Below are 25,254 nucleotides of genomic sequence, written 5' to 3'. Positions count from 1 at the left end.
CTGAGGTGCCAAGCCATGCAGAGCCTTATAGGTGAGCATGAGAAATTTCATGTGCATTTTTTCCCCTCTGTAACAAGAAACATGTGCACTCTGAATTGAGTGGGTGTCAAATTTGTAAACCAGAAATTATTTTTTGTTCATATAGTCATTAAGATCCAAAAGACTTGGACAGAGATTCAACGAGCCCAGGCATAGAGACTGAGTGTCGAGCGAGCAGGAGCGGTGAGGAAGGAGACTGCGAGAGCATAGATATAGATACTTTACACAAAGTACAGACAGTGCATCAAGACAATATACTGTACAAACAGTAGACAACGTACAAGTAAACAATGCAGACATGTAAACAGTGACTGCAGATGTGCGGAATAAATAAGAAATTAAGGTAGATGTTTCTATGAAATTAATGGTATTCGAAATGTTGCAAAAAGAAAAGTGATTTGTTTTGTAAAAAAATGAGAGATGATTTTTACTTTATACAGGAAAGGCATGTGCGTCAAGTTGATCTTTTTGGATTGCACCATTTGAAAATATAAATTGGAAGTTAGTTTGGACAACTCCTGTTGGATATTGTATTACAAATAAAGTTAAAAAGATATCATTTAAAATTGTTCATAGGTTTTATCCAGTTAAATGTGTACTCTCTAAAGTACTTATTTAAGCATAAGCAGGATGATTTGTGCATTTTTTGTCGGGCTGAAAGGGAACCTTTGGTACATTTAGTTGTATTGCACATTACAAAAGTACACATTTAACTGGATAAAACCATCAAAATGGTCCAATAATACTCCCCTTTTTAGTACTTTTCAGATGGAGTTGAAATATTATTTAAATTCTATAAAAATGAAAAAAAATGCTAAAGCAAGGAAAACATTTGATATATGTAAAAAATATAATTTACATCGTTACCTCTGGCAGTTAATTTTTTTTTCTGTCCGTTTTTTTTTCTTGTATCCATTTCTGCTCCTGTAGTTGTATTTGTAAATTATTTACACATTTAATAAAAATAAAAAAAAATGTCGGCCGTATACGTTACACTATAATATAACACAAATATCTATTCTGGACTATTTTTTCAGATTATTTTTATTCGACTAATATTTTTGTGGTTCATAGCAACGGTCACTAAGGAAAGTTCATCTGATAACCCGGAAGTCCTCTGTTTGACCACGTTTCGCTTTCTGTGTTCAAACCCACGTGTTTACAGCGACTGCAGCTGCAGGAATTGTTTGTGTTTTTCAGATCGACTCTGAAAAAAATGGAGAATCTGTTGCTTAATCTGGAAACTGAGGTGCACTCTTTCATGGAGACTGTGCTTAGATCGATCGTGCACGAAGTTTCAGAAGTTTTCCGAAACCGGACAGATGATTCCGAGAAGTCGATTGAAGAAAAACTCCGCCGGATCTCCCAGGTTCTGGCGAGACGGGTCTTAATTAAAATCATGTCTGTCGACAATGTTTTCGGGGCCGAAATCGCGCAAATGAAGCAGGAAAACGAGCTTCACTGTTTCATGGGGGTTTTGCTCAAATCGTTTGTTTATGAAGTTTCAGAAGTTTTCCGAAACACGATGTCTGACTCCCAGGTCTCGTTTCAAGACAAACTCCACAGCGTCTCCCAGATCCTGGTGAGTCGGGCCGTGATTAATATCACACAGTGTGTGGAGGACAGTTTCGGGACAGAAATAACGCGAATGAAGGAAAACGAGACCTTTAAAATGCGATTGCAGTTGTGGGAGAAGGAGTCGGGAGCAGGAGATCAGGGAGGGACAGATCATGTTGGACTCATGCCTCCCTGTGAAATCACTGCAGAAACAAATGAAGAAACGGAGCCGTCGGGTAAGTGCAGTGACTTTTAATTAGTAACGTTTGTGTTTAAAAACGGTGTTTTTAACTTCCTCACTGTTGAAACTGTAGTGGAGAGATGCAGAGCGAAGTAGGAAAGGTTTGTGATGTTTCCGAGGGATTCTTTTCTGCGAACTAAACTAGTTGTGGTCTGGTTATATTCTCATTAATGTTATTGCTGTTCTTTGAATGTGGACAGAAATATGTCGTCAATTGATACACTTTCTCCATGTGAAAGCCAATTTAGGAGATATTTGGAGTCTTGGAAATATGTTTGTGGGCAGATTATTTATCGACGTGGCGGTAACTATCTCTTCTGTGCAGTGTTAATGTACCGCATTGTACAGCAGTGTTCAGTCAGCCAGTGTGTCTGTATTAACCCCTCTCTCTCAGTGCAGTGTTAATGTACTGGAGTGTCCAGTCAGTGTGTCTGTATGAACCCCTCTCTCTCTCAGTGCAGTGTTAATGTACTGGAGTGTCTAGTCAGTGTGTCTGTATTAACCCCCCTCCAGTGCAGTGTTAAATACTGGCAATTTAGACAGAACAAAAGTTTTCGCGAAATTACATCCCCGACTGTCCTCCGCTGCCCTTTTCAATTTTCTGGAGAGCACAAAAGAGTCTTACGAAAATTATTACAACTTTGTTCGGTCAGCTTCTCCTCCTAGACCCTGTTAATTGCTACGATGAGTTGCTTTGTGCTCTGTTTTGCCGTCTTCTGAATATAGTCTGAGGAATACCCAACGAAGACGTGATGTAGCTGGTGTAGTAAAGCAGGCTTAATTATTATAGAACCACTAATGTCAAGACAGCGCTCGCTTTCCCCCCACAATTGGAAACTAAAATATTATTTTTTATGGTTTTAAAACTTGCATATTTTATGTAAAACAAAATTACATAAATTCGACTACCTTCGGTTCGGGAACAAGTAAAGGTTTATTCCCTGCCGGAAAGAGAAGATACAACATTACAGCTGTGGAAGAAGGTTTTGACGCCTGAAGAAGGCTCCACAGCCGAAATGTTGTTTCTTTTCTTCTCTTTTCAGCACAGGAATATACCTCTACTTGTTCCTTTGCAGCCTACGCATACTGATGCAGCTCCCTACGTGAACTACTTTAGGTATTCATGCTGTATGTATTATTTACATCTGTAGATTATGTATTACTTTCAGATTCATCCTGTTTGTGTTCTAGGTACAATGTTTTGACGTACAGATTTGATTTCGCCACCCCATTTTGGTGAATATAATATTGGTTAACCTGCAGTATATTTTGTAGATGGAATATTTAATAGTAGACGTATTCAATAGTACAAAGCTTTGAGGTTCAGCCTAGTTTGCATTGAAAGAAAGCGAATGAATGTTTTTCCTCCTACTGTCATTTGTGTACTGGGATAGTCGAGTTGAAATGTCTTTAGTAACACAAAGCCGCGGATAAACAGGCCGGTATCACCAAGTTTTTCCTTCTTTACTTTGCCCATTTGGAGTCGAGTCTGCTCAACACGAATGAACACAACGCGTCACTCCCTTTTGGTTCAGGGATAGACGCGGTGAGATTCAAGTTCATCAGCCTGCGAATGGAGAAAGGATAAAAAACATATTTAAGAAATTCTGTCCACATGCACTCAGTCACTGCAAAAGCAGCAGCAACCACAGGAAGCGTTTTGACCCGCGTAACAAACCGGTGACGTCACTTGGGGGTTGTCCCATGCCCCCCTTTTTGTAACGGTGCCTCTCAAATCCTCATGTACTTGAAGTCCACACTACTTACGCTGTGTCATGGAGGTGTGGACCTGGAGGAAGGGCTTAGGGTACAGTTTAAAAATTGGGACGTGTTCTTATAATGTTAGTGAATAGGCAGGACAAGTTACGCCATGAATCAATAAAAAAATGTGTGTTGAATGTCTTATAAACCCTCTAACATTGACACAAGAGCAGGATTTGTGGCTTCTGCGGTTCGGAGCCTTGCATTATTAAATGTGCTCATCTGTGTGACAGTGAACCCTTTCTTAGTCTGTCTGGGGGGTGGGGCTCAAGCTACTGTTCCTCAATTTAACATCTGATTCATCCTCACTACCAGATAGGGCTTAAGAGCTCATGCATTTAAAGTGAATATTTAACAGGTTGTGATATGTACAGTGGTGTGAAAAAGTGTTTGCCCCCTTCCTGATTTCTTATTTTTTTGCATGTTTGTCACACTGAAATGTTTCAGATCATCAAACAAATTGAAATATCAGACAAATATAACACAAGTAAACACAAAATGCAGTTTTTAAATGAAGGTTTTTATAATTAAGGGAAAAAAAAGCCAAACATACATGGCCTTGTGTGAAAAAGTGATTGCATTATACATTTGTATAAAAAATTTCAGATTAAAACAAAGATTTTGCATATTCTTTGTTGTATGTGTATATAGTTCAGCCACAGAACCAGGAGAATATGTCTCCTTCTTATAATAATTATTGTGGTTTTGTTTTTGTTACTGAGAGATCTTGCTACATAGTATATATATAAAACCATTTTCTGTTGTAATTCAAGGTTCTGGATCATACAAAAAATACTTTTCCTTGCTGAAAGTCTAACACACAAGAGAGAATGGTGATATACATAGAAAAATAGGTACCAGATGATAATTTGTAGCGGCTTCTTGAATATTTATCTCGCAAGAGATCCTTTTTTTGTGGAAACTATCAGGTTTTGATTTACTATCATGTGAACTCTTGCTCTTAAGATGGTAAGAGATTGCATCTGGTATTGCATGTAATTAAATGGTAATTCTTTTATTTGCTCTGTTTCCTATATTGGGAAAATAAAGTATATGCTCAGTAGAGGGGCAAAGTTTTGAGTAGTGTCGTGGGAATTTTCTCTAAACACTTAAACAAACGAGCAGATAGAGATTCTTCATTCGAATAGTAAGCTCCGTGAATTTGCCCCCCCTACAGACAGCACAAACAATGAAACTCATCTCATTCGTTAGTGCTGGGATTGTGCCGGTTTGTGCCGTTGAAAGTAGCGTTTTTGCTACTTTCGTTCCCGAGATATAGCGCCTTGTTTTTCTGTTGATCACGTGACCATGCATGGTGACTTTGACCTCCAGTAACCCCGTCTGCCGAGTTCAAGCGCTCTGTTACCGGCGCAAGAGTAACAGTTCTGCAACTCTGTTCCTCTGTTTGCCCAGGTAGGGGGCGGTGGTGTATTTTGCATTTAATATCATTATCTTCTATGCGTTTGTGTGAACAGGAAAATTACATTTGTCTCCAATATCATACCCGTATCAGAAGAGTTTCAGGTGTAGCCTTAAAAAGCGACATTAGCAAACAATTGTATGTTCTTACAAAGAGGCTTTAACGAACAAGTCTTAATACCTCATAGCATTGTCCTTTTTTAAAAATCTGTAGAAGTAATCAGTTTCGTATTGCCTCCTTCTTAAATAAACATAGGCATCAAGGGACGTGTGAAGATTTTTATCTGTGTTTCTGGTCAGACCTTGGTATAGAATACAGCGTGAGGGCACACCTTGACCACTGAAGATACAGATTTGATTTTCTTTGTTAGATCATCAAATTTATCCCAGATGAAGTCGTGTCTTTTGCAGTATGCAATGTAATGACCTAGGACATGTTTGCTGGCAGGTGGGCAGACCGCAGTGACACCTCTTAATTTGAAGGTCTTCCCATTTAATTCTAGGTTATGTGGAAAATCTGAAAGTTGACTCTCAAAGATATTTTGAGACTGGACAGTGTTTTCTTCATGACTCAGCCAATCTCCCATGTCACCAATTTGAGAGAGACATTTGGATTGGCTTAATTTAATTTGTTTCTGTACAGCCTCCTATAGCCCTGTTACTCCTCTTGCTCTCAGCGTATTCAAATCTACAGAAACAAATGGGATATTGCGTGACTCCACAATGGAGGGGACAACTTGGCGATGAGCGCCGACTCAGTGCTACCACACTAGGCACTGTTAAGAACACTTTTGCTATGATTTCTGAAATGTTACATTCAGCCCTCACTTGTTGTAGCCCTGACTATTTTCGTTGCACCAAAAATGTCCCTCAAAATTTTAGCTCTTAGAACATAAACATCTTTGTGCACACCTTTCTGTGCCAAATGTTTCACCAGTTGAAATATTTCTATGCTATCTACAGCCTGATTAACATAGCTGCTAGAAGTCCTGCTACCACAATAGGCACTGCATAGGCACTGACATCAAATGCACAAGTGTTCAGTACACTCCACTCACTTTTACTGGGGGCAGGTCTCTCCTGCTTCCATTCCTCATCAGAGCCACTACAGCCTTTTTCACAGGAATAGAACAATCTATGTTGTAACCACTCAGAACGAGGCACCAGATAAGAAGATGGTTTCCGTTTTTTAGGTGGTGCAGCAAGCCCTCTCCAATTTTCCAAACAACTCAGATTTGATGGATACACCAGTTCTTTGTCCTTTTTGAGCTCTGTCTGTTTTTCAGAACTCATGACAAGTGTTCCGCTCTGCTGTTCTAGAGAGCTGGATGTCTCTGCCTCACAGGTGGTAGCACTGATAACGGCCCTCTCACACTGCTGGGAAACACCATGAGCACCCATTGATATTCTCATACCTTCTATGGGTGCTAGGTGCTTCTTTAGGAACCTGTCAACTCGCATTGACAGAGTGTCATGCTTCAGCACTGATTGTATTAGGTTTTTTAAATCCGCCTCCTCATTGGCTGAACTTGCAGTGATGTTCACACTTTTGAAAAGTGGAACCATTAAGCCTATCCAGAGTGGGAGATAGCAAGCAAGCCTCGTGAGATGAGGAACAATCTCCGGTAGGTAATGCAGGTTATCTCTATCACCACTGTCCACAGCAAGCAACCTGCATTCTTCACAGATTTCTGTTACCCAGTCTTTCAATGCTGTCGGGCATGCATCAAGGGTACAGCTTGGCTCTTGGTCCCCAGTTACACCTATTTTTTCTAGAACTTCATCAGAAGGAAAAACATCGTATCCTTGTGCTATTTTTTTGTTCTTAGTGTGAGGTTTTAAGTGTGATTTGATCTGTTATGCATGTATACATTGATTCTTTTTTACCTTTGCAGCCCTGCAGCACTTGGGTATATTCTTTTGTCAGGTTATGTCTGGCAGCACAGCCTGAATGTTAGTACTGTTAAGTTCCTACCCTCCTAACAGTGCCTGTGGGTGATGAATCCTGGAATGAAGGGCAAATATGTAGAATGAGTACTATGGTGCAACAACATACATTGTTTAAAATACAAAAAAACAAATCCTGTCCTCACATCGACTTTCGTAACCAAACAATGTGTAAAATGTTTAACAATGTCAGAATAACAATGAACAATGCAGAGCTTTAATCCAGTACATTTCCTTGGTCTCTTAAGTGTGGTAACAGTGTAACACACCAGATGATGCAATTTTATACCAACTCTGTACTTCCTTAATATACTCTGTTGTGTGAGGGGATAACTTAATAAAGCTCACAAAACTCATTTTATCCTGTTCTATGCTCAGTGAAGGCAGACCTTAATCCATTATCAAATGGTTAACTCTACTACATTTACTACAATAGTGGAATCACCAGTTTTGTGCCTGCTGCTTCTGGGACATGATACAATCAATGTAAACCGTGCAAACATTCCCAAAGATGCTCAGAACTTCACAGAGGCAGGTACTTCAACGTGCATTATAAACCCCTCTCCCTCTCTACAGGTAATCGAACAATAGAAAGGCAACAGCTCCTTAATAAGCTATTGCATGCAGTAGGTCTGATATCTACTTTCATACACAATTAAGAATTAACAATCAAAAATCACAAATATGTAGTGCATTACCTGGAATCGGACCGCTCAAGGTTTTAAAAAAATCAAGCAAATGATGAGTAGTTTAAATCCCCAGAAAGAAATAAGGATGAATGCAAAACACTGTATATTGCTTAGAACTGAAGTCTCAAACAACAAATCGTGGCGAGCTTTACACTTCTCTTTTGTTAGCTCCATGATGTCACCCTTTAATCTTAGTGTTCATGTGATGGCCGAATCCCTAGCTAGACCCATGGCCCGGGTATTATGGGAAATGTTTAATGCAAAGTATAGAGAAGTCCGATTAACACTCAAAAATGTAACAAAAAATGAATTTCACCAAACCTGGCTTAAACTGTGCTTCTTCCCAATTTTTACGTGATTTATAATAATATCCTTTCAGTTACATAGTGCTTCTCTGGAAACCCCAGTGAAAGCACTCTACAGGTAATGGGGACTTCCCTCCACCGCGTAAATGAAAATAACTAAGTTTTTTACATTGTTATGGATTACAGTTTAAGTGCACATCAAAAAGTCTCTGTATATGTAGATAGAAATTGATAAATTAATATTTTTTAGACCCGCCTACTCACGTTAACTGCAATACCAAGGCCCATCACCACTTCTTTCGTTTATGATATGTTTTTAAAGCATTGCATTCACCACTTAATCATTTCAGCTTTCACATCAGCAATTTGTAACATGTTAGAGATTTTTTGGGGTTCAGTTCTCCTTGTAACACAGAAACAAAACATCATAATTTAAATTCAGAAGTGTGACAAATCCTTTCAAGTTTCACTTGCATGTGTAGAAATATCATGATAACGACAAATGAAGCTTACTAATTTTTGTGGTATTCCCCACGATATAAATAAGTTTCTCAAATATCTTTACTTTAAAATAAATTCATGGGAACGTCAACGTTGCATCATAATTACAGTATAGCATTTCTAGTGTGTAAAGTAACTTACGATTTGGAAGAAGAGGTCTTCGCCAGAGATGCAGATAATAAATCAAACATCAACTGCAAAGGCTGGGGTCAGCTGATCAAGAGATCACAATTGAAAGATCTGGTGGTCTTGAACTTGCGGTTTTGTATGGTGCCGACGGCACAGAGTGACATCACGGCCAGAAAAAGAAGGCGCTATATTAAAATGTAAAACGTCCACCCCCACCCGACCAGACAGAGTCGGAAAACAAATTGCATTCATTGTTTTCATCACATCCAGTAATTAAAGTACTGAGTGTGTTGGTACCTGTAAATGTCCTTGTAGTCATATTTGTGTATTCAGAGGTCAAGGTGTGCCCTCATGCTGTATTCTACACCAAGGACTGACTAGAAACACAGATAAAAGAACTGTGAGCTAATCGTTTCATGTTTGCGCATAAGACCCCTGTAAATACAAACACGTGGATAATGCCAGTTTTTCAGAGAACCTAGATATATGTTCACTTCTGTTCTGTGAAAATAAAAATATTTTCCAATATTGCCGCGGTGTTCATGTGTGAGATGGTAAGACTCTTGTTTCTCGGATGTGTTATGAACTTGTGTAAACTTTGTACATAGTGCCCCTTAAAAAAAAAAAGTCCTGAAGTCCTGGTTCCTTTTCACTTTGGCTTTGCATAAAAAAGAGCAACAATGGTTCAGAATGTTCCAAATTCAAATCTTTTTAAATACGTGGCTCGACAGACAGGTTGAATCTTCACACGTCCCTTGATGCCTGTTTATTTAAGAAGGAGACAATGCGAAACTTCTTATGATTTTTAAAAAAGGTCACCGCTATGAGGTATTAAGATGTGTTCGTTAAAGCCTCTTTGTAAGAACATACAATTGTTTGCTAATGTCGCTTTTTAAGGCTACACTTGAAACTCTTCTAATTCGGGTATGATATTGGAGACAAATTTAATTTTCCTGTTCACACAAACGCATAGAAGATAATGATATTAAATGCAAAATCCACCGCCGCCCCCTACCTGGGCAAACAGAGGAACAAAGTTGCAGAATTGTTACTCTCGCGCTGGTAACAGAGTGCTTGAACTCGGCAGATGGTGTTACTGGAGGTCCAAGTCACCGTGCATGGTCATGTGATCACCGGAAAAACAAGGCACTATATCTCGGGAATGAAAGCAGCACAAACGCTTCTTTCAACGGCACAAACACAGCACTAACGATTGAGACCGGTCCGGTTCCCCTAGAACGTTGTAGGGGGGCTGAGTGACGTCACCCCCTGAAAAAGAAGATGTTATATCTAAGGAACGAAAGTAGCTGGGAAGTTACTTTCAATGGCACAAACCGCCACAAATGCAGCACTAACGAATGAGACCGGTCTGGTTCCGCTACGATCTTGTAGTGGGGCTGAGTGATGTCACGACCCCGAAAAAACAAGGCTCTATATCTCGGAATTGAAAGCAGCACAAATGCTACTTTTAACGGCACAAACGTAACACTAACGAATGAGATGAGTTTAATCATTTGTGCTGTCTGTAGAGGGGCCAACTTCACGGAGCCAATTAACCCCACTCTCTCAGTGCAATGTTAATGTACTGGAGTGTCCAGTCAGTGTGTCTGTATTATGTAAATGTAATGTATTATTATTATTATTTCTGTATTCTTACTTTTTACACAGTAATTAGGTTTCTGACAAAGCTTGTATATCTAAAATCACGTATTATCAGAAACCCACTTAAACTCTATTATTCCTCTATGCTTAAACAACCCAAATTGATTGCGAGAATACTAGACGTGTGTTTGTGTAGCTTAAAGCTTACAGCTTTAGCTTGAAGCTTTTAAGATCACATGGCCTCAGCTATCATTACTATGTTAATGTTACTCATATATACATCCATTCCAAACCTTATGCTGATGTGGCTGTCTCTATTCTAATTGCATCTCTGACATAAGAACTTGGATGACTCAAAATGTCCTTCATCTTAACTGTGACAAGACTGAAGCCATGCTTATTGGCACCACCCATCAACTTTGTAAAATCAGTGTGAAACCCTATCTGTAGATGGTCTTGTACTTGAGCTTCAGTCTAAATTGAAAAACTTGGGGATGATATTTGACGTTCGACCCACATGTGCAGCGTGTTGTCAAAACATCTTTCATTCCCCTCAGAAATATTGCTCGACTACGCCCTGTGTTATCACTAACTGTGGCTGAAAAGTGTTGTCTAATCTTGAATCGACTACTGTAATGCTCTACTCTCTAGGGTTTCTAAATCCACATTGAACAAACTCCAGTATGTCCAAAATTCAGCAGCCAGAACCCTGACCACGTCTAGTGCAAATGATCACATTACTCCTATCCTGGAGTCCTAGCACTGGCTTCCTGTCAAGTTTCATATCCACTTAAAAATCCTCCTGCTCACCTATAAGACTCTCCATGTCTTGGCTTGGCACCTCCATACTGGTCTGATATTATCACCCTACTCCCTACCTTGCAATCTTCGCTCTTCTAATTGTGTTCAACTATTTGTTCCCCAGTCTGTCTACACTCTATGGGTGACATGGCCTTCTCCTGTTTAGCCTCAAGCTCTGGAACTCTCTCCCCAAGGATATCAGAGAGTCACCTTCTCTAAACTCCAAATCCAGACTCAAAAACTTTTTCTTCGGAAGAGCCTTTATTTAACTGTTCTGTACCCCTCTGTTCCTACTGTACTTAGTACCACTGTCTACTGTCTCCTTTAACTGTGTATTCTCATTGTGCTAATTTTCTGTATTTTTTGTAATTGGCATTCTGTAAAATGCTTTGAGAAGCCACCTCTAAAGGTATAAAACTATAAAATAGTTTATTCTTATAAAGGTCGTGTCTTCTTGTCCTGTGTTTACAGGCTCAGAGGCCAGTGTTCTTTCCGACGCTGGGGAAAGGGCTCTCCTTGAACAGCAGGAGGAGTGGGGCTCCAGTCTGATGCAGGAGACAGAGCTCACTGCCGCAGCAGGGAAAGAGGCACTTAGTGAGCAGCACACAGACAGCAGACAGAGTGTGAAGGATCTGGACTCTGTGCCCATGATAAAGACGGAGCCTGAGAGTGAGACACCTGGGCTCTTAGTATGTGATGATTTTACAGAGAAGATGAATAATCTGGACACAATCAATATTACACAAAGTTGTATTGAACTGGGCTGTGTCTCTGTACAAGAGCACAGTGAAGAACTGGATGTTTTAAATCTTACAGAGCAGGATATGGATCCCAAGTTGATTGACCCTGCAGAGCAGCAGACTGATGTCCCTGGTGAAGAGAACAGTACTGAGTTACAGCACCGAGACAAGAGTCAGTACAGGGAGGAGCAACAGCAGCTCCTACAGGGCTTGATAATAATTAGGCCTTGTTCTGTTCAAGTGGAGAGACTGTCACTGCAGAGTCTAAAACAATCATATGATCCCTTAGTATCTGACGACTTTACACACAGGTTTAATAATCTGGTTACTGAGAAAATTGTTGAAAGTTTTAATGAACTGGAAAGTATGTCTGTTCTTGGGCAAAGAGAGGAACAGCTGAATGAACTGGGTGGTTTTAGTCTCAGAGAGCTGGGGATGGAGTCCCAGATGATTCACACTGCTGAGCAGCACACTGAAGGACACGATGGAGAAAACAAATATCAGTTTCAGCACACAGAGCAAGACCATTCCATGGAGCATTTGCAGAATAAGAGACCCCAGCATGATCACAGGATGAGGAAGAATCACTCAAGGCCTTGCTCAGATGGAGTGGACAAACTGCCATTATGGCACAGGGAGAAGCAGCGTTTCTGTCAGTCTAGCATTTCAAAACCCTACCAGCACCTTCACACAGGAGAGAGACCGTTCAGCTGCAGTCAGTGTGGGAAGAGTTTTAGTCAGTCAAGCCACTTAAAAACCCACCAGCGCATTCACACAGGAGAGAGACCTTTCAGCTGCAGTCAGTGTGGAAAGAGTTTTAGTCAGTCAACTAACTTAAAAACCCACCAGCGCATTCACACAGGAGAGAGACCGTTCAGCTGCAGTCAGTGTGGGAAGAGTTTTAGTCAGTCAAGTAGCTTAATTATCCACCAGCGCATTCACACAGGAGAGAGACCATTCAGCTGCAGTCAGTGTGGGAAGAGTTTTAGTCAGTCAAGTACCTTAATAACCCACCAGCGCATTCATACAGGAGAGAGACCGTTCAGCTGCAGTCAGTGTGGGAAGAGTTTTAGTCAGTCAATTAAGTTAGTAACCCACCAGCACATTCACATAGGAGAGAGACCGTTCAGCTGCAGTCAGTGTGGGAAGAGTTTTAGTCAGTCAAGTAGCTTAATTATCCACCAGCGCATTCACACAGGAGAGAGACCTTTCAGTTGCAGTCAGTGTGGGAAGAGTTTTAGTAAGTCAAGTCACTTAAAAAGGCACCAGCACATTCACAAAGGAGAGAGACCTTTCAGCTGCAGTCAGTGTGGAAAGAGTTTTAGTCAGTCAACTAACTTAAAAACCCACCAGCGCATTCACACAGGAGAGAGACCGTTCAGCTGCAGTCAGTGTGGGAAGAGTTTTAGTCAGTCAAGTAGCTTAATTATCCACCAGCACATTCACACAGGAGAGAGACCATTCAGCTGCAGTCAGTGTGGGAAGAGTTTTAGTCGGTCAAGCAACTTAGTAACCCACCAGCGCATTCACACAGGAGACAGACCGTTCAGCTGCAGTCAGTGTGGGAAGAGTTTTAGTCAAATAAGCCACTTACAATCACACCAGCGCATTCACACAGGAGAGAGACCTTTCAGCTGCAGTCAGTGTGGGAAGAGTTTTAGTCGATCAAGTGACTTAAAAAGGCACCAGCGCATTCACAGAGGAGAGAGACCGTTCAGATGCAGTCAGTGTGGGAAGAGTTTTAGTCGGTCAAGTGACTTAATAACCCACCAGCGCATTCACACAGGAGAGAGATCATTGTAGCGGCAAGGTTACTCTCTCCCTCATCTCAAGTGGTCCTTGATAGAGGCCATTCCATTTGGTTCACATTTAAGGTGTTTTTCTAGCTGATAAGAGTGTTCTGATAAGGAACAACTCCCAAAGTTGAGACACGTGAATGGTCATCGCTGGTGCCTCACTCTCTGGGAGATTCCAAGGGAGAGTCTCATCCCAAGTGGTTTACAACCCCAAGGTCAGAGTTCATGGTTACTCATCCTCACACGGGGCAACAATAAATGTAGGCATCCTCTCACGAGGCACCAATAACTGTAGGGGTTTGTGCATTTACTGGGACAATTGTTAATTGTAGCAGTAAGTCACAAAATGATTCTCGAATGCCCATGGAACTTTCAACCAATGAGCAACCGTAGTTCCTCCAGGTACAACTCCAGCTCCTCCTGGACATCCTCAGACTCAGCTCAGACAGTCACGTAACGGCCAGTATGTCCCAGTGCCAGGACTTTTCCTTGTTCTAAGAGTTGAGAACGGAGGTTGCCAGCGTGTAACCAAAGGATCCACCCGAGGTTAGCCCAGCAGCAAGCCTCGTGAGCCCACCACGAACGCTCACCTGATCAACGAGTGAACTACGGTTGGAACTGTGGACAGCTGTGGACATTATGTTTATGCACATTTTTTGAATTAATAAATGTATTGTTGTGTATTAGCATCTGCGTGTGTGCGTTGTTTGAGTTATCCTGCAAGGTTGATTCTAATAGCCATCAAAAGAATAATTTTTGTGACTTGCTGCTACAATTAATAATTGTCCCAGTTAAGCACAAAACCCCTACATTTACTAGTGCCTCGTGAGAGGATGCCTATAGAGTGAAGGACAGGAACATGTAAGATGATTAATATACATTAATATACCCATCCACTCGATTCAGGGTTGTGGTGGAACTGGAACAATCCTGACAAGCAGTGGGTGCAAAGCAGAGTATCGCCCATAATGTGACACCAGTCCACCTGCAGCACCCAGGGGTGGTAAAGAACATGACAGTAAGAATACTTTCAAACAACAAAAAGAGTAAATTACATATATATGGGATTTTTACAGTTTGGTGTATTCATTTTTATTTTCTCACTATTACAGGTCGAGGTATGGATGCAAAGAAAGTGTTGTGTCAACACGTGGGCACAAAAATGGTAATAATTGCTTTTAAAGAGCACAAAACCTCAAACAGCAGCTATCTTCCTTTGCATTGAGTGAAGAAGAGGAACATGTAAGTTGATGGCTACATTAATATACCCATCCACTCGATTCAGGGTTGTGTTGGAACTGGAACAGTCCTGGCAAGCAGTGGGTGCAAAGCACTATCGCAGATCATGTGACACCAGTCCATAACAGGACTCACTCACACCATGGCCAATTTTCATAGAAGCCCATTAAAACCCATTTCAATACAGAACAACAGATCTCCACCTCCATAGCTTCCATGTTGTACAGTATTTTGAGAAAATCTGGAATGTACCTTTCTTGCATTTTATTTGTGTTTTATCAGATGTTTAATCTTAAACTAAGCTGTAATGCCCAGGTCAGCAGCTGTAAAGGGAGACAGAAGTTTTTCATTTCATCTGTGGGACAGCCAATTCACAGTCCTTCCAAAGACTTGAGAAGACTGCATGAGAAGTAAGCAGAATAATATATTTCTTTAATTTCTGTGGTGTCATGCCCCACACTCTACCTCGGAAACGCCGTTCTATCCCTGTCACACCCCACACTCTCCCTCGCAAATGCCGTTGCATTCCCAGAACCACTGTTTGATAATCTCATCCCTGATTGAACCCATCACATTCTCACATGCACCAGATTCCTCAAATTCTCACTCCCTAACCAATTATCCAATCACACCCCTTTCCTTTCAGTATTTAAACTCCCCTCACACACATTCCCACGCTCACTATTGAGAAGCCTCTAGTAGTATTCTCCAGTGCGTGATTCCAAGTCTTTTGACTGATCTCCTGTTACGAATCTTTACAAGTTACAAGAATCTCTCAGTTCTTGTCTTGATCTGGGTTGTACCCAGTCCCAGTTTAAACTGGTTTACAATGTGGGATTTCTGCACTGACACGACCCTACATGTGTCTCCACAGGAGATGGGAGTCCTGTAACGTGTTTTTAGACAGAAACCCGCCAAAACAGACACATTAGAAGTGACCTGGAGAAGAGGTCAGAGCGGGGACAGTTTCTGGACGACTATAAAAACCGGAACTTCGTTTTTTATTGCCACACTTTCTGATTAAAGTGTCCCGTTACTTCAGTCTCAAGAAAACTATTTAAAATTTCCAGAAATGGATTAGTCGGGTGATGTCCCATTTTATTAGAAAGAGATTTGATCTCCTGACTGTTACTCTTACTAATATAATACTGTCTGTGTTGTTATCAGTTACAGTTACTCCGACATCGTGACTCATTACAGCTCATGACATTAATTACAATTAATTAACTCTTTATCCTGAGTGTCTTCAGTCGTGAACAGAGGTCCGTCCAGTTTCTATGCACTGTATCCAGTACAGTGTCGTGTCTTTCACACTAATGAAATGTAAAGAATGAAAACACATTGAAACAAGCAGTAAAACGGGGGAATTTATTAAAATGAGACTGTATTAAATACGAGCGACCCAGTGGGCAAAAGATGTATAATATACGTCTATTAAACGCATACCTTAGACATATAAATGTGGTTCGCAATTCGTCTAGAATTAAATATACGTCTATCGTTATACGTCAATTATACATCTATGATTATATGTTCATTATACGTAAATGGTTGGAGTTCTATTATACAGATAAATTTAGAGGACTATTATACATCAGAGATAGGTTTTATAGGTGTAGAAACTAGTAAACCAAGAAATGATTTGGTTTAGAAATTTATTCTGAAAATACACATTCACACCTGAAAAATATGTATTTCAAATTATACATTGTATACAATCAATCAACAATCAACATATGGGCAATAATCATAAAAAAACACAACTAGTCTTAAACTTCAGCTACAAATTCTGGTAACATCAATATACAGTATAGTAATGACAAACACAAAACTAATTACATTAACACACTAACTCAAAACCACATTTTGATTCAAATATAAATTTTAAAATGTAAAACTTCTATATTTCCAGGAAAAAAAAATATTACAATGGAAGTTAAGACGATTTTTTTCCACCATTTGCAAACCCTGTCTAATTGTCCTAACAGTTAGAACCAGAAACCTATTATTTTCAGTGTCCAGATCTCCTGATTCCCTGCCTTGCATATGCATTCTTCAAGTAACACATTGCGTGCTCCTTTATTTCTTTTTCTGTTGATGTAGGGTGGGACTTCAGCACCGCAGCTAGGAGAAAATTATATAATATTACTATTCAAATAAATGATGATTAATATCTTCTTGAGTATAATCTCAAAAATGAACCATTAAGGTTTACTAAGCTCAAAGCTGAAATAAACTGATAAAATTTGGCTTGCATCATAGCAGTTGAGCAATAAAGTCTGTCCTAATTAAAGAGTACCCAAAGTTTGAAAGTACAACATAGAATAGGAGTACCTTTAATTACTGTATAAAGATTTGTGTCTCCCAGGCCACTCTTTTGTTGTTTATCTTTTCGGTTTGTGCCAGCAAAAGTGAATTCTGTCATCAGTTCATTTGTCATAAGTCTGAAAACCAAATTCTCACTGAGTTTAGACATTTTTTCAAGTGAGTTTCCATTCAACATTTATTTACTCAAATATTTAGGATCAAATGTAGTACTGTAACCCTTATATTTTAAAAGACAATTTTGCAGTTTTACACCTTGCACATTCAGTGGTTAACACATAGGTATCTATAAGCTCAATTCTGTGGACATTTTAACTCGATCAAAGTAAAAATGTAATGTAAAAACATTTTTAAAAAATCAATAAGCAATACCTTGACAAGACTGTGAACACACTCTCTGACATCACTGCCACCTACTCTCCGAAGTTGGTTTATCTGGAAATAATATTATATTAGAAATAATATTAGAAGCTACTAGATCTTCATTAATCAACTAATCAGACATACCCATTTACACATTCAATGGAACAAACACATTTTCACGTATTAACTGCACTTTTTTTGCAGTATTTTCTCAGTCTATAAATACAAAGTGACCATTTTCAAAGTAAAAAAAATTGTAGTAACTTTTTAGAACATGAAAACACTTTATTTTGCCATTAAAGGATAAGCAAGATTATACATTATAAACTAAAAATATGAACGTATGCCAGAGATGGATCATTAATCAGATGTAGGCTATAAAATTATGACCTATCTGAAACCTAGAACATTAGTAGTGAATATTTTCTACACCACAGTGAGAATATAATATCATATCAGCAGGTTTTGATTGTCCATGCTGTCAAGTGCTTGCTCATATGCACAGAACTCTTCCATTGTGGTCAGCCTCCTGATGTGGAATTGGGAGTCTACCGGTTCTGTGGACATACCCAAACGCCTCAATTCATCCCTCATCTCTATCAGGAGGCCCAATACCCACTTCTGAAACTCCTGAAATTATTTACATTTATATCAGCATTTAAAAGGAATTAGGTTAGGATTTTCTTACACTATTGTCACATTAGCATAACTGTAGTGTTGCTAATGTGCTACATGCAATTTATACATACTTATAAAAAAAGTATTTAGACATACTTTTTGACAGTCTTCCAGGATCATTTCTGCCATCTGGCCAATCCTGGTTGGATACTAGAAATTAAAAAGTTAACAATAATCTCATACTAAACAAATCTATCATTTGCAGAGGGATCATAAACTATTCTTAAATTTAATAATTTAATTAATATGATACAAGTAATGTACTAAGTACTGAGGAGGCATGGTGACTCTGGGGTTCGGTTGAAGACTTTGGTCTTATAACTTGCTTAGGGCTTCGAACTTTGCGTGGTGAGGTCCCAGTTTGGACTACCTGGGCTGTTAATATAATATTGCAGATTAATTTAATATTTAAGCATGGACGTAAAATGTTCACCAGTCCAATAATCTTTTAATATAATTCGCTTATGGTAGACAGTTCTCCAGACTTAGGAAAGTACAGTGACATAACCTCAGACGTAATAAAAAAAAAATAACTTTCATCTCATCTCAATTTCATAGAGTAATTAGATGTAGGCAAAAAATGTAGTAATAACTTCAGGAATGTTGAAGCCAGAACTCAGCACCGTTTTCTTCCTTGGGGAAGTTCTCACCTTTGATGGTTGGGCTTCAATAACATAAAGAATGGTGTTAACTTGTCTTTAAATATGATTGATGATGGTTATCTTCTAAGGACATTAAGAAAACATTTTAACTTTGATTGCAATAACCTACCTTTAAGCGTACTTGAACAGCTGAGTGAGGTTTGGGAGACTCTCTTCCTAGGAGAGAACCTCAGTTTGGGGGGTAGCACTGGCAGCTTCAGTGGCTTCTTCTTTTCTAAACAGAAAAGATATGGCAGTAAAATATTTCATATCAAATTAAATTATTTAATCAACTTGATCTGTAACTTTTTACAATAAATTAATTTCCTTTATTTTGGGAACTTTGAAGGCAGAGAAATGGACGTACTTGGAGTACCAGGATCAGAATCAAAGTCTGTAATATAATAGAAAATTATAATATTTCAATATAATACTGAAAAGTAGTTTAACATAGCTAACCAAAAGTCTTAGCAATTTCCATGATCAACAAATCTGATAAGATTTTTAACATTTTCATACAGAACACCTTTCAAACTGACTTATTTTAAAGGGTTGTAAAAAAAATCAATAACAAGGTGCAAGCTAAATGAGGCATCAGTTGATATTAATAACTGGTTAAAAATATAGCTATTGAGATTGTTACTTTTACATACCATCAACGTAATCGGAGAACACCCGCTTCTTACTTTTGCGCTTTGGATTGGGTGTCTCATCCTCGTCTTCAGCATCCATAACAGAGGTGGTTAAATCAAAGTGATCACACTCTGATTTCTTGTCTACAAATAATTATATTTACATTACGTATGATCAAATATGAATAAGGTATTGTTGCACTAATACATGTACATAGACAGTTACTGCAAATATTAAATCGGAATTTATAATAATGAACAGAAATTTGCTCTTTTCAAAGAAAGGTATACCTGATGTATGTTTAACTTTAATGACCTTGAAGGTAACCCAAGTATCTTTATTAGGGTTGGCCTTCTCTTTGTATAGTTTTGTGGCCTGCTTTGGATCATTCGGCCACCACACATACTCTCTTCGGGCATCCACCCAGTTTGAGGGCAAGACTCCCTCAACCTCCCCCTCCTGCTCTATCCAAACAGCGCGTGTCCACATCACCTGAAACAGACATACACATTTTAATTTTGAGTCTTAATTCAGATTGTGGTGCTGATTACTACACTTGTGTTCGCTTATAATGATTATACTCAATAAAAACACATAATTCAATAATAAACATTCTGCTTTATGTATATATTTGTAGTTAGATGGTATTCACTACATGCAATTCCTAACAAACTTTAAAATTTAAACTTAACCATGAGAAAAGAGCAGACAGAAGCATCCTGTGTGAATAAGAAATGCAACTTCTTCATGGAACAGGATTATGTTCTGTGCCATGTAGAAAAGGGAAAAGGACATAACCAGCACCATATGGGAGACACACTACTTTTCTGTGCAACTCTTTTACAGAGAGGAATTTCTGTCTTGCATGCACCTCCAGACTATTAACATATACAATATTAAGCAGTTTTGACTCACATGGTTCAGTGAAGAAGTTACAAGTCTGAGTCTGTCATACAACATCACATAGAAGACTTCTGTCTGCTCTTTCCTCCTTCACAAATGCAAAGTTTTCATTATCCAACAGGAAACAACAGTCTTTTTGTCTTGACGAAATATACATCTGTGAACCAGATGATTCACAGGTGCTCTGAACTTTTTCCTTCTCTTTCATTCTCTTTACTACTTGAGCTATAGTGTTATGACTGCTCCGCACTAGTTTCTTCAAGGACTGTAAAAAGTTTTCAAATGGGAATGCAGATACATCATTTAAGGAACAAATTGTACCACATCCTGATGTAGATGTCTCAAACTGTGCACATTGTATACAACAAATGTTGGTCCATACAAATGCTGAGCATTGTCAACAAAGGTATCAAGCAGTTTTTGGGCATAGTTGAGATAGGCATTTCTCTTTCTTTCATCCGAGTCCAACATAATGGAAAGAGCAACTGTTAGCATCATAAAATGGGTGTATAGTTCCTTTGATACAACATTACAAAGGACAATGGGCCCTGTATACAAAAGGAACTGGCAGAACTATGTAGCCTTCCATCTGTCAAGCTCTGAGAGGGATCTTGGCTGTCTAGCAAATTCCCCAGGCATCTTTCCGCTAAGAATTTCCAAATTATCAGAAATTTCATTCCTCTGCCTGACAGTCGACATTTAGATGGTCCTTGCTTTAAGAAAATAAGAATTATTTTGCCAACACCAAGACAAGCTAGAAGCATGTAGTCAAGGTTGAACTGGCTTATCCACCCAATTCCAGCAGCAGCTAAGGGAGAAAGTCTTTGTTGGTGTTCCTTGTACTCAAAGTTCTTGAATTGTTCTTCCCCTGTGAAAACAACTTTTCCCTCCCAGCTCCCTTTAATTTTGCATCTTTCGCAGCCAAAGTACGAATTGTGTCCTTTGCAGCATTTCAGATATGAGCGTGCAGGGGCATCACATATAAAAGCCTTCACAGTAACATTAAATACTCTATCTTCAAAGTGACTGCCATTATTGGTGAGTAACTTTAACTCCTCTAAAAAGTCACTCACATAATCATCAACTGATTCAGGCTTGGACCCTCCACAAAATAATGCTACAATGAAAGGCTGGAATTGGTGAAAAGAGCACAAAATAGGCCAAAATTGCACAGATGTAGATTTGATGAGCGGAACTCCATCAACATTGATACACAGGTCTACAGAATGCATGCTTTCTTGGAATGTTTTAGAAGAATATATGTTTTTCAGGATTCCTTTCTTTAATCCAAAGTAAATGTACTGACCACCGCATTTATCATTGATTTGTAGGAGAGTCCTGCAATCCTTTGGAAGTTTGTGCCCCTGACGTCTCAGTATCTCCAATAAATCATTGAAACACTATCTTTTACAACCATGCTTAGCAGACCAAGCTACAAGTTCGGTAAATAGATTTGGCCTTGCTGGGTCAGTCTATGCCTCATCTACAAGGTCAGTAGATTCAGGACTGGGGTCAGTTACATCAGATTCATCAGAGTCAGAAATTTCAACCTCGTTCAAGATTTCTTCTTCAGAAGTAATAACTTCTTCAGTGTACCCATAGTCATTTGAATCCTGATGTGTAATGTCATCATTGACACTAGCACCCATATCACCAGACGACTGTTCCACATTCTCATCCTTGGTGTCATCTATGTGAAAACTGTCATCTTCATCATCTTGATCATCACTGCTGGATTCTGCAAGAGCATTTAGCTCTGCACGTCGCTTCCTCCATTGGGATAAATAGTGCTTTGACATAAAGTCTGATTTGGTGTGCCCCCTGCGTGCTGATGTGCACCTACAGATAGTTGTAACACATGCAGTTAGTAAATAAACAGCGACTGCTGTATGTAAGGTACAATAAGGACTATGGAATATAAGAGGAAATGGTATCAACTTTTCTTAAGAAAATAAAAATAGAAATATTGTCATTCAAAGAAATCAACATTTAATTACATTTTTTTCAGGCAGGTGGCAAGACCCCCTCGTGAAACTCCTGTATGCAAAGCTGTGTAAATAACTTACATACAGCACTGTTGCACGTTTTAGACCGTACCGTACGCTCGGTAATTTCCGGCAATTCCCATCAGCAGTTTCATTTTTGGGATTTTAACAGAGATTTTCTAATGTTTACATTTATATAATCTAATTTACATATCATTATATAAGGGTACATATAATTTACATTTATATAAGGGTCAAGAACAAAATGACTGTGATGAAAATGTTGTTAAATTAAAAAGGGTGAGTAAAAAAGGTCACACTACGCAGGTATTTCCCATATATCATTGCCTAGTTAAATCTAGAAAAAAACATTATTTCAGAAATCACACGGTATAACACGTGATTATTTTTTTCCATAAAAACATATCGTTATTCCTTAAAGTTGTCTTGCTGGGGCAATTCTAATTTCTAAGAATATCCATATATTTTTAGGAGAATCAGAGAAAATTATCATCACATACTTTAAAAATCCATGGGGTACTATAAAATTAAGGGTTGTTTAGCATTGACGGTGTTAATGGTACGTTACATACTTCTTTTCAATGACCCGTTGAACATGTGCTGTTTTTTCTGATTCTCAAATTAGAGAAACGGCAAAACGATTTTGTGTTATCTTCCCCTTCACACTATTTTTATGTGCCATTTTTTGCTTATTAACGTAATATTTTAATCAAAATAATATTAAGTAAGATCTGTATGTATTCAGATAGTGTTATTATTTATACTTACTCGTCAAAAGAGGATTGCTGAGATTTCTGTGGATTTCTTCTACGATTGAAAAACGTGGCCAAAATGGCGACCAATGAATACTAGCAATGCAATGTGGTATATAACTGGAAAATATGCTGGGTTAGATATTTTCTCAACATATGCATTTATTAATGTTGTCAATATTATGGTTGAAATTTAACATTGATAATACATCGCGGCTATGTGCCCCCTGCTATGTGCTGATGTGCAATTTTAACGCATGCAGTTAGGAAGGATCGGTCACTGTTGTATGGTATTATATATAATGACATTATGGAATAGGATGGGGACAGGCCTGGCATCACGGGGGGAGGGAGGGGTGTCGCCCCTTCAGTTCTGGGCAAAAGAATTTACTTAACTTGTGCCCTAAAAAAATAGTTGTACTTTGTCAATTGTCAGACAACACTAATTGACACTAACAGTCACTCGGACTGTTTGATGTGCAGGAGTTAATTTATTTACTATATTTATTACTATAATAACTATATTTATTATACACGTGTAAATAAATTAATTAATGCGAAAATAATTTACTTCGTACACTGTGCAGATTGCTGTATACTCTTAGTTGCTGCACACACGATATATACAGTAAAAAGCCTCAGACACTGTGTTAGATGTGTTTTCAACGTTATATGTGCGTTTATTAATGTCGTTGATTTTACGGTTGCAATTCAAAGTTGATTATACATCGCCGCAATGTATATATACGTATAGCCGTATTTTCCCCGTGATATATGCGTATATTCGACGAATCACTTCCCACTGGGTCAGTGTCTGGTCTGCTATGTAAAGGAGGCAATTTGCTCTGAGAGCAGGCTCAGTGCTTACTGAACGCAGATGTCTCAGAGTGGTGTGTCCATGTGGCTGTAAAAGGCGAGCGTTCTTGGTTATCAGTGCAGGAGAAATATTGCCTGCTGGCAAAAAAAAAGCAAGCAATTTTTTTTAACCTGAAACTTGTGATTCAAGAAAAGTACCCACCCGCCAGTCCCTGTGGCACAATCGGTAAGCGCGTTTGGCTGTTAACTGATAGGTTGGTGGTTTGACCCACCCAGGGACGGATTTATTCTGCGATGTAAACATTGTCTCCGCAAAGGTCGATTGGATTTTTCAGCAAAACCTTAACCATTTTAATATTTGCAGTAAATGTGAGTGTTTAACACATGTCAGAATCACCAGGAAATGTCCAATGATGCCTAACATCGCAACTTCCCAGAAAACCATATTCACCCAAGAAAAATGATAGTCGAATCGGCATTTATACTCCCATTGCATCTTCTGCTGAAATTTAAAAATACAATGCAGATTTGTTTGAGAACTTGACAAGCATTGTTACATTAGCACTCTGCAGTTGGATTTCGATATTTTGACATATTTACCTTAATTTTAAACATGAATACTGTATAATCTATTGTAATTTTGTTGAAATATTAAAATATGTTAGCTGAGGATGCAAAGGGGTGAAAGGGAAAGGTCAGAGGGTATAGTAACAACAAGGTTAGGATTGGTGGAGGTGGTAGGGGTGTTGATGGTTTTTCTCTGTAGAGGATGATTGAGTTTTTTATCCTTCTCTGAAGTGAGAAGCTGGAAGAGTTGGGAGTTGAGGGATCTGATGAGGTTAGTTATAAAAGGAAGTTGATGTGGAGCTTTTAGCCATAAGGATTCCTTTATATCTTTGATGTTGTCATCAAAGATAAACTGGAGTCAGCAAAGATAAAAAGAAAATTATCTTTGCTTACTGCCCTGTCTTTCTCACACCTGAAGAAGGCTCCACAACCAAAACGTTGTGTTTCCTTTCTTCTCTTTTCAGCATGGAATAGTCCTTTACTTGTTCCTTTGCAGCCTACGCATGCAGGCACAGCTACCCACTTGATACCGTATATAACATTCCTATAATCACAACTATGAATGTCCACTGCAGGCATTTTTTCCATGATTAATTATTCTGGCATTGAAGCGTATTTTATGTCATAATCACTGAAAAAAGACTTTTTGTACATCCAGATTTTCTATATACTTTAACATACCATATTCAGAATGTCACAATGCAGAAATGCAACACTGAAGTGTCGTAATTACAAATGTTCATGATGAGTGATTCTGTCTCTCTTACCTTAGTGTTGGAATTTTAAGATGTTTTGGTAATGAGG

At 38.8% G+C, this 25,254-nt stretch overlaps 1 protein-coding gene across 1 annotated transcript; it reads left to right on the top strand.

The window, feature by feature from the left end:
- The first annotated feature begins 1,255 nt into the window (after positions 1-1,255).
- Positions 1,256-13,534, top strand: LOC148825802 (uncharacterized). Its single transcript, XM_088926258.1, has 4 exons — positions 1,256-1,288; positions 1,496-1,827; positions 6,338-6,362; positions 11,471-13,534. Exons 1-4 carry the CDS (start codon positions 1,256-1,258, stop codon positions 13,532-13,534), a joined length of 2,454 nt encoding a protein of 817 aa, XP_088782384.1.
- Positions 13,535-25,254: the final 11,720 nt, after the last annotated feature.

Source organism: Atractosteus spatula, chromosome 10, assembly GCF_055471065.1.
Source record: "Atractosteus spatula isolate fAtrSpa1 chromosome 10, fAtrSpa1.hap1, whole genome shotgun sequence".
Taxonomy (NCBI): Eukaryota; Metazoa; Chordata; class Actinopteri; order Semionotiformes; family Lepisosteidae; genus Atractosteus; species Atractosteus spatula.
The sequence above is the reverse complement of the archived record's forward strand: the minus strand, read 5'-3'. Positions and strand labels throughout refer to the sequence as shown.